Source organism: Glandiceps talaboti, chromosome 15 (genome assembly GCF_964340395.1).
Source record: "Glandiceps talaboti chromosome 15, keGlaTala1.1, whole genome shotgun sequence".
Classification (NCBI taxonomy): domain Eukaryota; kingdom Metazoa; phylum Hemichordata; class Enteropneusta; family Spengelidae; genus Glandiceps; species Glandiceps talaboti.
This window is the reverse complement of record NC_135563.1, coordinates 17,906,291-17,920,216: the sequence shown is the minus strand read 5'-3', so window position 1 is coordinate 17,920,216 and position 13,926 is coordinate 17,906,291. Positions and strand designations below refer to the sequence as shown.

Sequence of the window (13,926 nt, the reverse complement as noted above, 5' to 3'; positions counted from 1 at the left end):
CTATCGCTTACGGCACGTTAAACGGTGTTGTTGCTATGGAAAAAATAACACATACTTTTAAATTGATATTTTCTGCCACATATTTGCACTTGCACATGATACGCCAATAACCCTAGCTTGCTATATATAATCTTATTCGTAATTTGAATACTGCAATGTGATCGCAAACCCTAGGTTTTCACTGCAAGCGTTATTTTACGTGTCGAAAAAGGAAAGGAACGTTTACTGCCTATTTATGTGATGCCATGTCTGAGCACGCACTATCCAACTTATTTTTATAGCTGTTTTGAGTTGGGTGTCGAATACAAATTAATGGGCAAATCTGCATTTCATAGCGTGTGAAGCTAACCCTTTGTTTAAATCAGACCGTCTTTATATAAGACATAAAATGAAAGCCTACAGCCTAGTACAGGCACACCATAAATGCATTTATCATACACCTTTATATAAACGGTGTCTATGATTGATTTGATGGTTTGGATGAATATGATTATATGATATATGATTAAATTATGCTAAATGAATATATTAAAGCCTTAGTATTTCACATAAATATTTAGAGAAACCTTACTTAAATATTGATTTGACAAAAAACGTCTTTAAGTGAGATGACGAGGACTGACAATGTTGTTTTGGCTTTTATCTCAACCCAGCTTCATAGATGTGAAACGCGGCTATATGAACCGTAAATGGCGCCACGCTTCAACAGCCAATTATCCAGTATGATATGCTAATTAGAACACAAGCACCTTTATTTATCACATGCCATACCACAAGTGTTTGCATTTGTTAGTATAACAAAGGCCAGTGTGTTGTGTTTTTGTTCCTAGATTTCATCCATATTACATCGTAAAGAAAACTGCTTTTTGTGACCATTGTGTGTACAATTACCAGGAACAATGTTGTGTTTAAAACGGTAAGCTATATGGTTTCGTTATCTGACTATACAATACAATGTAACGTTCGTAGTCACGGTTGTAAACGGTGCAGTGTGTATGTAAGACGAAGGATAGATCTAGGACCATACATTTGTATTGACCATCATGTCAATTTAAATCATAATCATATTATATTTTTACGCTCCTACCGCAATTTGATGCACTCTTTGGCCTAACTTGTCAACAGAAATCGGCATAATTTTACCTTTCTTTATCTTTTGACATACTTGTTATTGCAACGAGGCAATGCAACTCCAATAAACTGGCACAATTTGATACTTTTTTTCGAACCGAAGACCAAATATTTTCAAAAATTACGTTTGATTTATTTTCAAATTGTTGAGTCTTTCACATAGTAAATACAATGGGTTTACAGGAGCTACCTAAGATGACCATGTAAAGGTAATACTGTATTAGACTGTCTTAATACCAGCAATGGTAAGCCTAATATTATTGATATGCCTCAAAATAAATGCTGGCATAACAAATACACAGTATTGCTATGTCCGCAGACATGACTGCGTATACACTGTGTTGCATAACAGTCCAGCAAATGCTCACTGTTTTATGTTTTGGGCCCATGGCAACAATCAATTTTATCGTTGAATATGATTAATTCAATATTGTTATTTTAATCATTTTGCTCTGGTTTGACAATTAGAGTGGCATCTGTCTTTCCTGTATTCTATCTCTTTTTCATTGTCAAATTCATAAATGTATACTTTTCCGATCAAAAAACCCTGACCCCTTCAAGTCATACGTACGTTATTATAAAAGCGTGTTCGCTGAATACCCACTGCTAAGAAACATGGCCTTCGCTGTAGGATAAGGTAATACTTTCAAAAGACTTGACCTATCATGAATTAATCATCGTTGTGCCACACATATGCACACTATACCTAGCTATAGTAACGGTTATACGATTCAGAGTATATGTGCGGCCAACGTTACAGGTTTGAAATGTTTTAACTTAAGGCTATTTCTCAGATCTTTTTTGAGATAATGTTTTCCCAGGTGTATGATATGGGCGAGATACAAGCAACTTTTAAAAGTAAATATATTAAAGTCGTATTTACCTAAACGAGTTATGTATTTCTCGATTTAGTTAAAATTAGGACTATATATATAATAAAGCCACAATTCTCGCCATTGGATACCGAATGTTTTTCCAATATAATACATGTACTAGGCAGGTAATCCACCGGGGAAACGTTACAGCGTTATTTATAGTATTCAGGATATATTTTTGGGTTAAGAGTTGAAGATGCATTGGCATGCAGAGCCAGGACCTTTAAATAATTTATTGCTATAATGAACAAGAGCTTGTAATTACATACAGTATGCATAAATTAAAAGAATGAGTACGCCTTACGTCTTTGCCTCTACTCTCATAAAAGATTCGGTCAGGGTAGACGTGTTATGGTTACAACGTGGAGGTATAAACAAAGTTGGTTATACCTCCATGTTTGTAGCATATATAGGTTCACTCCACGGTCATGTATGAGATAACATCATAATGAAAGCAATGAAGACACCTTCATGTTATTATGGCCCCCTTTACTAAATTTTATGTGACATTTTTTGTTTGTTTATTACTTAGTGCCTATATACCTAATCAGGTATGCTGACGATCGCATCACATTGCCAATTTAAAAGCTCAATGGAATAATCAGTCCCATTGAGAATGATTGCAAAGATAAGTAGTCATAGGGAACTGGCGTGTAATCTCACTGATTACCGTCCGTTTTAAGATTCTTGCTATGTATTCACAGCAATGTTAGTATAGCCTTCAAATCTTTGTCAACTCGTAGTCGTAAACATTACCCTGACACCTTGATGATCACAACTCCTCTACTTCTAGCTGTATTGCAGAGGTATATTTGGAGCGTTTTGTACGCAGTCTTAATTAGCTGAACATTGCCTTTAATAAAAAAAACGTTGTACACATTCAAATTTGTAGTGAAAACGTCTAGAATTCATGGAAAACATTCTAAAACGTAGATTTCACTATGAAGGTAGGGGTACTGGCTAGCGTGACAGTTAAAATATATGATGTTAACCTACAGCAACTCGACTGCCAAATGTGTTAACTAATCAAAAATAAATAAATTTCAATTTTACTCATGGTCACCGTATTACCAAAGTCGAATGCCAGAGCTCAAAAACTGTGTTGTTACGCATTCTGTACCGATAAAGTTCACTGAGTAATTATATATCAATAGTTAAAAATAATATAAATGTATTAAACGTTACAATCACCGAGGCCCTAATGTAAAATATATGGTATCATATTAACTCAGCTTACTGTATTGGAACACGTACTTGTATCTGTTATTGCTGAATACGCGTGTCAGGGGTATAGTGCACTGTATTTTAACCTGCAAAAGACAGTCGCCTATATATCTGGCGTCGGCAGGCTCATAATGGTCAGTTTATAATCAACTAATGCCTCTGTGATTATGTCGTTGGAACCGACTGCTGTGTCGAATACATGACACATTTATAGGTTTCAGTAATCTACCCACCACTGAGGAATCTTAAACTTTTCCTTGATCATATATCATAATTAGGGTAGATTAAATTCGAATCATATCTAGGGTAGTGGCGGCACCAAACTGAATAAGGAGACCAATATAATCTTTTATTTTTTGTGTGTGCCATTTTATCAATTATAATTGGTGTTTGATATTCTTCATTTACTAAATGAATATGGATTTAGCTGATTTCTTATGCCTTAGAGAGACAGAGTTCTGAAATTATCTGAGTCTAATGTTTTATCTGTCATTCTCTACTAACAGTAACCATGGTGATCATGCCCACTAAAGTATTATAAATGATACACGTGTAGCATGTCATTGTTTGGCCTGTCACTTTTGACTCAGTATATAAAAGCTGATATAAGCTATTCAATAAATTGCTTCTCTTAAAACAGATAATAAACTCTAAAATTCATTGCGTCGTCGAATCATATAGAAATTATTTTATTAATAGCTTTGAGTTGCATCATATTGTCAATGGGAGATAAAAGTTCGTACTTTTCAAAGGGTACCCATGACACCTTGCAAAGAGCTTATAACAGTCAAACATACACAATAGACACGCACCTGACTAGTTTGGAAACACTTTTTTGTGGTCCAGCCAGATTCCGAAAATTTGTTATCATTATTTATTTATTACCATTGTATTTAGGCTGTTTTCTTTGATGTATAACTTTTGATTTCTGGCAAATAAATATTATCATTATAAACATTATTTGTAAAGTAAAATAACAAATCTGGCATAAATCAAATTAATGAATACATTTGAATAAATAAAGGTGAAGTAAATAATGCCATTTTATGATATAATGAATAAGTAAAGAGTGTATTATTTATGTATAATTACTTTAAATAAGTTATGATAATTAGATTTTATTCCCCAATATTTTTGTCGTTCAGCCAAGGAAAATACGAGTGACCTAAGGGACCTTTGTCCCTACGAGTCGCTACGAGTCAGTTTTGAATAGTATTTCGAACACAGCAGAACCAGTCATTTAGACTTGTGTTGTGACATAGACGCGCGTTGTCGTGACGTAAAACGACCAGAGTGTATATTCCATATTTTTTGCTCAACTTGACTCGAGCATGGTATAATATTCATTGTCCGTTCTATTTTGGTCTTAGAATTATGTATGTATGTATGTATGTATGTATGTATGTATGTATGTATGTATGTATGTATGTATGTATGTATGTATGTATGTATGTATGTATGTGTGTGTGTGTGTATGTGTGTGTGTGTGTGTGTGTGTGTGTGTGTGTATGTATGTATGTATGTATGTATGTATGTATGTATGTATGTATGTATGTATGTATGTATGTGTTCGCATTCATCTGATATGCATATTTTGTCATTTGCATTTCAACTCTCGGTCTACGCTTTCTGTATAACTGCTTTTTAGTACACTGAAGTCTGAAAGCATAGAGGGACAAATGGAAATGTAACGATGTATCGAATATACAAAACCTTATAAGCAAATACAAGGGAGACGTATAGATAGTGATCAATTTTATAGGGTGATTGACCTTTTATATAACCATATTAATATGCAGGCTTGAGATGCAGTCATCATACATCATACAGTCATCATACACAAGCATTTTATACTAACAAAACGTTGCTAACTTAACATTCGAAACAAATCTACCACGACTAACTTTTCGTCGAAATGATACAGCACAGGGATAACGCACGGTCAAATTTTGACGCAATGAGAGCTGTCTATATATGTATTAAATATCAACGGATATTTAGTACTCCCCACAGCATTGGTTACATGTATGTAACAAACAGTGAATAGAAGTATATTCTAGTATAGTGTTCAGGCTTAATATGTGTTGTCAAAAAATGTCGACAGGCAGGATAGTGCCATAATGCATTTATGAAATGAAAAGAATCACTCAGGTAAAAAATTCAAATTCAAAGAGACAAAGCTATATAAGCACAGTTTTACATTTGACAAAAAATGGCTGTGGATTATATTCCATTTAAAACGTTCACATTGTTTTTCCATTTTAAATATCATGTCGTCCCTGTACTCAGTACTGTATGCTAATTAATATCCGGCATGTGCTAGTTAGATCGGATCATTCGTCGGCATTTCCTGTGCACATAATTTAAACCTGACGGCAACAGGAAACCAACGAATAATCTCAAATTGGAGCTGTCGGAAGTTTTAAATACCTTCTATCCATAGCTTAATAAGATATGACCAGTTTTAAAGTACATATACATATATCCACAAAATATACATGAATCGGCAATAGGACTATGCTAATCCAGTGATAAGTATACATACGTCCCACATTCCTTTCACCCAGCCAGCCACAACCCAACTCAGACATTTATATATCATTCCTATACATTCTTCATCCTTCCATCCAGCAATCCGTACACCCCTACAAAACACACACGCAAACACATACACACAAACACATATATACACATACATACATACATACATACATACATACATACATACATACAATCATGTATACAGTATGCATATCTGCATAAACGTAACTAATCGCTTCTATCATTAGTTACATAAGTTGTCATTTAAAAATTTAAATGTCTGACGTAAGTATCAGTGCCGCTAATCATTCTGACGTCACCAAGTTAAAGAAATGCTGCAAACGAGTTGTAAACCGCACATCACGTAACTTGTCAGTAAACATTACGTGGTATGGACAGTCTCTTTTCAAGCCACAACTTATCGTCATTTTAAGTAGTATTTCTTGTCTTCAAAATGCCATAATTGCCATTTTGAATAGAATGTGTTCACGTCGGTGATGTACCAATTAGCAAATTACATATAGAAATATTAATCCACTTATCGTGGTTCCCAGGGGCATAGACTCTTAAAAGGACTTAACAAATTAAAGTGAAGGATCTTATCATGACAAGTCACCCGACCTCTTCAATTCACCTACATAATACATTATGTAATGGATGTATGTACAGGTTTACACACACTTGAACTCTTTTTGGGCAGACAGTTTTTATTGTTGGAATGATTGAATGCATAAGACATGTTTAACATTGCAGTCTATTCATTAACATAATTGTTATAAGCTTAGTGGTTCACACATCTCCATTATCAGTCTGTGATGTGTCACTTTTTTAAATATCATGTATTTAGTAATAATGACGCTAAAAGACTGGGATATGGTACGTTCAATTTGTTCAGTTAAATTGCATATAGTGTTATTACATATTGACTCACAGGGGATACCATATAGTCACCGTCGATTGGAAATACACACTGTGTAATCAATTTGCAATGTAGGTAAATGAGGTAGACCCATAGACTCTATATTTCGTAAATTTGTTTTTTTTTTATCAAATTTTAGCAAATTATAATTGGGATTCTTATTCGTATGTATATGTATATGTATATGTATATGTATATGTATATGTATATGTGTATGTGTATGTATATGTATATGTATATGTATATGTATATGTATGTATATAATTCGTAAATAAAATTTTATGGAATTATTCATGCATTACTACATATTCCTGATTTTAAAATTGGATGACCACCTTGTTTATTTACATTCTATCAATCAGTACTTACTTAGCGGTTTCGCGAACACAGGCCTAAACGAAATAGTATTTTAATAGGATTGATACCATATTCTACCTCAACCTCAAGGATTGGAGAATATTACTTATTGTGATAAAAGTGTAGTTACACTTTTTTCCGTTTGCATCATGGGTGTTGTATTCTTTGAACTCAACTTTGTGTGATCCTGGCACCATGAATAACAAATTTCCAATTTCCGAATCCGACATCTGTGTACTACTACTACTGTGTCCCTTTTCTTTACGCGCTACGGCTAACTATTCACGTTCAGGGCTGACGACATCGAATATCACTTTATTATCCATGGAAGTAGCACCCATGTGGTGTGATACTTCCATGCTTTACCGTACACAATTATACGCAATGATTTTTTCGGCGCACTTTTGAATGTGTTTTTTTACGAATCAATGTGAAGCAATTAGACTAAGCGGTATAGCAATGTTCTAAGTAAACATAGCATCAAAGCGTTGAGACAGTGTTCTGTCAAGTGTAAATTACGACAGAATGGTATAGAGTATGGCACATTACAGGCCCTATGTGTAATTCAGCAGCTCCTGAACTTTGGAACTCTCTACCCCTGGACATTAAAACCTCTCCCAATGTTAACATTTTCAAAAGACGCTTGAAATCCCACATATTTCAGAGAGCTTTTTCATCTCCTTTCTAACTCTAAACGCCACTGAACATTGTTTTCTTTGGATATTTGGCGCTATATAAATTTATTAGATAGATAGATAGATAGAATTATGCTATGTGGCAAAACATGCCATATGTTGTATCATAGCAAAGTTAAATAATATGTTATCATTTGAGCAACTACAGTCACCACATTTTTATGTGATAATGCAATTCGATGCTTTTGAAATTGAGTGGCTAGACTCGATTAGTTTTATCAAAACTATTTTCTAGTCTCTCACTCACAACTTGAAATCGTTTTCCTTTTGGATGTTATCATTTATTTGTTTTCTGAATGTTTATTTGTTGTGGGAATAAATCTCAATTCAATTCAATTCAATTCAATACAATTCAATAATGATTCCATTCTCCTTCTGTTCATTATTTTCCTGTTAAATTGTATCAGCGGAGAAACGTGAAGATATGACGTATCCACGAATATTTGCATGAAAACATGGTAATATAAATGATATTAATAGACCAAATAGATCACCAATAACCTTTCGTAAAAGTAATGTGATACTGTGTATTGTACAGTACACGTTACAATGTAGGTGAAGGTTAATTTGGTAACCAGAAAATGTACCTGCAAATCTTATTTAAAATATTCCTATTTTTGTGTTATCAGAAAGAAAATGACCTGTCTAGTGTTGATAAATATAGAATTGTCGAAATTAATTATCCCAGTCATGATAATATGATAGACAGTGGCACAAGCTGAATTTATAAAAAAAAAAAATTTCAAGTGAAAATATTTAGATAAAACTATATCCCAGTAAAATGTTTAATGTCGATGCACGTGACTTTACACCTGTGTTATGACATTGTTGATTGTATAGTAGAGATTTCCAGAACATCTTTTGATACGTATAAAAAATTACATCATCGGATCGTTTATGCGTTATATCTTAATATAAGATTGAGTTCAGTCAATTGCAAGTGGTGCTTAAGTATGCTTCAGTAGGTACAATAATGTGAGAACCTTTTAAATATGCAGTAAAAAATATGCCCAAACACGTTCAGAACGCAGCTTGTGTCCATTTAAGGTATTATGTTATTGGATATAATATATCTATAACATATTGGACATCAATATTTCCGTTGGCCAAGGGCCTTTGCTTCTCAAATGCACCACACTTCCCATAGTTGTAGACGGATTGCTTTTCACTACGTTGTTATTCTCTTTGGTGCATCCATATGCCTTGAACGATCACGTGAACTGCGTCCTTCATACTAATTACAGCGCTGAGCTCTTCAACTTTTGATTGCACTGCGTTGTATTTCCCTTGGCCTCAGAGCCTTGTTTTTGGCATTACGTCATTCTTCCCGTACTGTATTTATTATTACGACACCTGTCACTGTCAATAGCCTATTTATCATTCATACCGTCATTTCTCGTATAATGGTACGCAGCTGCTATCAGCGTTATTTAAACAACACTACCCTAGGCATGTAGATGAATGTGCCAAATTAGACTTCTGCACTTTAATGATATTATGTTCTAAATTTTGACCTTTGACCTCCAATGTGTGAGTCGTTATTCACAAAGTTGTCAGGAAAGGACTGCGATATTTCTAATTGTTTAGTCATAAGCTATGTAAATAGGAAATTTCATTTACCAAATAACCAGTATTTGTCGAAACGTGCGATACATTAAATAACTTCCTGAAATAGACAAGGATACACCCAATGTAATACGAGAAATTCAACAACTTCATATTTCCAATATATATCAAAGGGTGTCGGAACAAAAGTGTGATACACAAAATATTATCAAGTGACAGGCCCATAAATCATTCTTGACATTATGATATGTATGACCTAATAAAATAAAATATACATTATTTATTAATGTACATAGAAATGTACATAAAATTACAGTATTTGAATATGTACTTACATCCATATACACTTATACATCCATATGTTTGCATATACAGTTTGATGATGCCTAAATGTATAATATATATACGTGTGTCTATTACATATATATATATATATATATATATATATATATATATATATATATATATATATATATATATATATATATATATATATATATATATATATATATATATATATATATATATATATATATATATGAATATTCATGAAGTACTTTTATTGCCTTCCAATCACAGGGAGAATGGTTATAGGAAATGTCGCGCTTTCATGTACCGGGCAAGGTCAAAACAATACAAGTGTTCTCGAAGGGCAACAACTAACCTAAAAGTCAGGTAACTTCGGGTTATTCGCTTCGCGGACAACCCAGTCGTTAAGAGTATAACGACGCACGGAATTCCAATGACCCTTAACAGGAATATAAAACTATTTTGTTTTCCGTGAGACTCGTGATGTACTACACTTCAAGGAAATAGTTCTTACACTCCCACGACATAGAATGGTACATAAACACGTAACGTAACCGTAAATCGAATTCTGCAATCGATAATTACAACAGAATTATCAAGGGTCCAACAATATTGATGGCTAGGAACAAGGTACAGAGTGTAGTTTGCAGAAATGACATCATGACAGCTATGTTGTCGGTTGCTAGGTGTAATACACACAATTGAGAGAAATGTGTTTCTTTACAGTAATTTCGAAAGAGACAAATGTGTCACTGTGAGTTGTAAAACCCAACAACTTCAGACATTCTTACAGTGATTAATGGTTAGTGTACAATAACTCTATCGTGTTGAAAACCAACAAAAGTAGGAAAAGTGCATACTTTACCCAAGTCAGTATTCTCCAGGGCATAATTTAATAGCTGTCAAGTAATTATTCAGTCGCATTAAAGAACGTAACTCTTACCGTAAATTGATTTGAATTTGTGCAATACATTTTAAATATGTCTGTCTGTGTTGGCAAAGGATCCACAAATCTCCTTGTCCCAGAAGTGTCGTCATTTTCATATCGGTCTCTTGTATGAGATTAGACCACTGAGCCAACAACCATTCATTCAAATGAAACGGAGCCGAGTATGAAAATGAAAACAAATGAAGGTCCTCAGATGTAACAGTCACTGATGAGAGCTTTATACTGAGTGACTAATTTATTGTAAAACATTACAGCACTATTAAATTTAACTTACATTAGATGAATAATTCATTTTGATTATTTATGTAGGACAATGGCAAGTAAGATTGAAAAGGACGGAGACAGAAAGAAGGAGATTCGCATAACGAGCAGTCAATCTGGGCCTATAGCACCTTCCAAGAACCAATCTAACAAAACACGTGAACCGACACAATCCGCACCGAGCACACCATCAGCACCGCTAAACATCACAACCTTGATCGAAGAAATTAATCACACAGAGATGCCAAATCTGAACGAAACTAAAGAAGATGTTCTTGAAGTTGAAGAACCAAAAGTAATGGAATCGAAGAGTAAAACGGGTACGCTCCAAAGGATGGACACTACTAGTATTGGTAAATCAATTGAGAATCTGATGACACCAGCATTGGTTATCGACATCAACAAAGTCCAGGCCAATGTGTCAAAAATGATGGACAGAGCTGAGGAGTATGGAGTTCGTTTTAGACCTCACATGAAAGCACACAAAACACTGTGAGTAATTACATCTATATTTTGATTTGTAGTATTTCCACATAGAATATGAATTAGTTGGCATTATCTTATTCGTCTAAAGTTGGATTACTTATCGGCCGTGAAAGACTACATTGTGTGTAATTTTTTAGTTTGAAACGTCATACGGTCCCTTTACTTTGAATGAAACAAGCACAGCAGTTATTACACAAACATGTCTATGTGTCTAGCTATGTGCAGATCTCTTCCATATTTCAAAAGAGGAACACATCTCTACATGCTTGCTCAGACAGACAGACAGACAGACAGACAGACAGACAGGCAGACAGATAGACATACATACATACATACATACATACATACATACATACATACATACATACATACATACATACATACATACATACATACAGACAGACAGACAGACAGACAGACAGACACATACGCATAGACATAAGCGCCCCCCCCATGCACACCACAGATAAGAAAGAAAGTCTGTGCACACACGCAATATTAATGTCGTGCTACATCAGATACATCATGTCTTCGTATCGCATTACCATGAAAAGTACGAGAAACGTAGGCAAAAAACGTAATTGCATTTCCATGAAGCGTATAATTAAGAATCAATCATCAATTAAAAGAAATATAATTAATTTTAGAGTTTAAGTATAGTTTTATTAATTAAAAATAACATGGAATGGTTTTTTAAATGAACAAGTTACGAAATAATTATCTTAGGCACTGTAATGAGCTCATATGGATACGTTCTTCGTTAGTACAGTTACCCTTAACCTGACCTGCTCTACATGTTGTGAGATAGGGGGTCATGAAACTAAGCAAACCACTTAGAGACACAAACTAAAATCAGGTGTGTAAATATATATCTATATGACAAAGCGTGAACAGACTTATTTAGACATGGACTTTCATGTGTTTCATGTGTTTTGAATAGTCATGTTGTATTCTTTTCGAAAAATCACTCGTGATGGAATAAAGACGATTGATCGACTGGGATGAAATTGACATGTAGCGCTCGTTACAATGTTCATCCAAACCAGTAGTAAATGATCGACTTCAGCATTTATCAATAGGAAACGATACCTTGTATTTGTAAGAGGTAGAGACATAACCAGTTAGAAAATTGTTCATTTCATCTTGTTTCCTATTGCGAGGAAAGGAACAAGAAATTAATTTCCGTTAAATGTGGAAATGTAGAATTTTTCAGTTTCAGCAAACAAGTATCATTTGCATATCATGTGTTACAGCTGTCACATATCAATTGTATAATACCATGGCAATATGCATTGGGGTCAATAAGTTTGTCAAGCTCAAGTCCAGCTGTTTGGGAATATATTAATACCTTTATTAATTATGAATTAATGGTTATTTAAAAACTAGTTGAGCGGAATTTAGACAACAAAGGAAATCCGGTCATGTTTAGTGCAGTGGCTACATTGTTCAAACTTACATGCAAAGCCAATGATTTGATTGGCTGGGAATAAAATTACTACATAACTATATACCAGAGCAATAGCGGTGCTATAGAAACGATGAAGTTAGTGTAAGTATATTTTTAATAAAAATGATGGCGTAATTAGTATGTAAATTTGCTTACGTCATAATGCTATGTGTAGCCAACCTTGTCAATTTGCATACACTTCATTGAATTAAGGTAGAACGCGCCTTGGGATGAATCTACATGAAAATCAGAGTTATTAAAATCTCTCCAAACTTTGCCATATGGAAACTGGCTTCTGGTTCTTTTGAAATTATAAAAAAAAAATTGGGGTCCACCATCTTGTTTTGAAGGAAAACAAAAATCTCTTATTTTCCAAGAGTTAACACAATATTCGGCGGCCATATTGGATTCTGAAACGGTTTAATTTTGATACCATATTTGACCTTTGCAAGGTGACTCATTGTTATTCTTTCTCTTTCAGCTTATTTCCGAGATTATTCCGAGATTTATATCCGAGATTATCAGATTATTGTTTTTGTGGAAGTTACTGAATATAATGATAAGATTTATTACTGATATAATTAAATTGTTTATATGTATTCAATCATATTGAATTACATATGATTCACAATTAGATATTGCGTTCTAAAGATTATTCCATAACATTTGTCATTACAATGTAAAATTTAGATCATAATATAAAGGAATGGCTGATATGTTAAAAGGGGATCTGTGTAAACTGATGACTAAAAATAGTTTGCACATTTAACACTGAGTCCTAATCACATTAGAACTTCCCAAATCTCTCCTCAGGGACTAAAACATAACTCGAATCACAGTCTTCCCTGGATATATGACTATACCTTGATATTACATTTTTCCTAACTCTTACGATGTCTGTTATACATTTTACTACACTGAGGGAGGGTTAATGCTGAAGGTATTATGTGATTGTTTGATAAATTTCAGCTGTAGCCAATCAGATAAGATTTGAATCGTTTTTTCATTTCTGTTTCTGTTGAATCTAATACGTATTAGGCACATTTGTAGATGTTATAGATGGTACCCAATGACTTTTTGACTCATTTAATGGAATGGCAGTTATCACTATATGCTGAGATCGAGACAAACAATAATCGTTACCGTGGGCAGAAAGAGTGTCTTTG

At 33.9% G+C, this 13,926-nt stretch overlaps 1 protein-coding gene across 2 annotated transcripts in view; it reads left to right on the top strand.

Moving 5' to 3' along the window:
• The first annotated feature begins 774 nt into the window (after positions 1-774).
• LOC144446649 (D-serine dehydratase-like) overlaps positions 775-13,926 on the top strand; it is a 32,392-nt gene continuing 19,240 nt past the window's right edge. For both annotated transcript variants that reach the window (XM_078136464.1, XM_078136463.1), the window contains exons 1-2: positions 775-916; positions 10,876-11,319. In XM_078136464.1, coding sequence (XP_077992590.1) covers positions 900-916; positions 10,876-11,319 — 461 coding nt within the window. In that variant the 5' untranslated portion in view covers positions 775-899. The remainder of the gene's footprint in view (positions 917-10,875; positions 11,320-13,926) is intronic.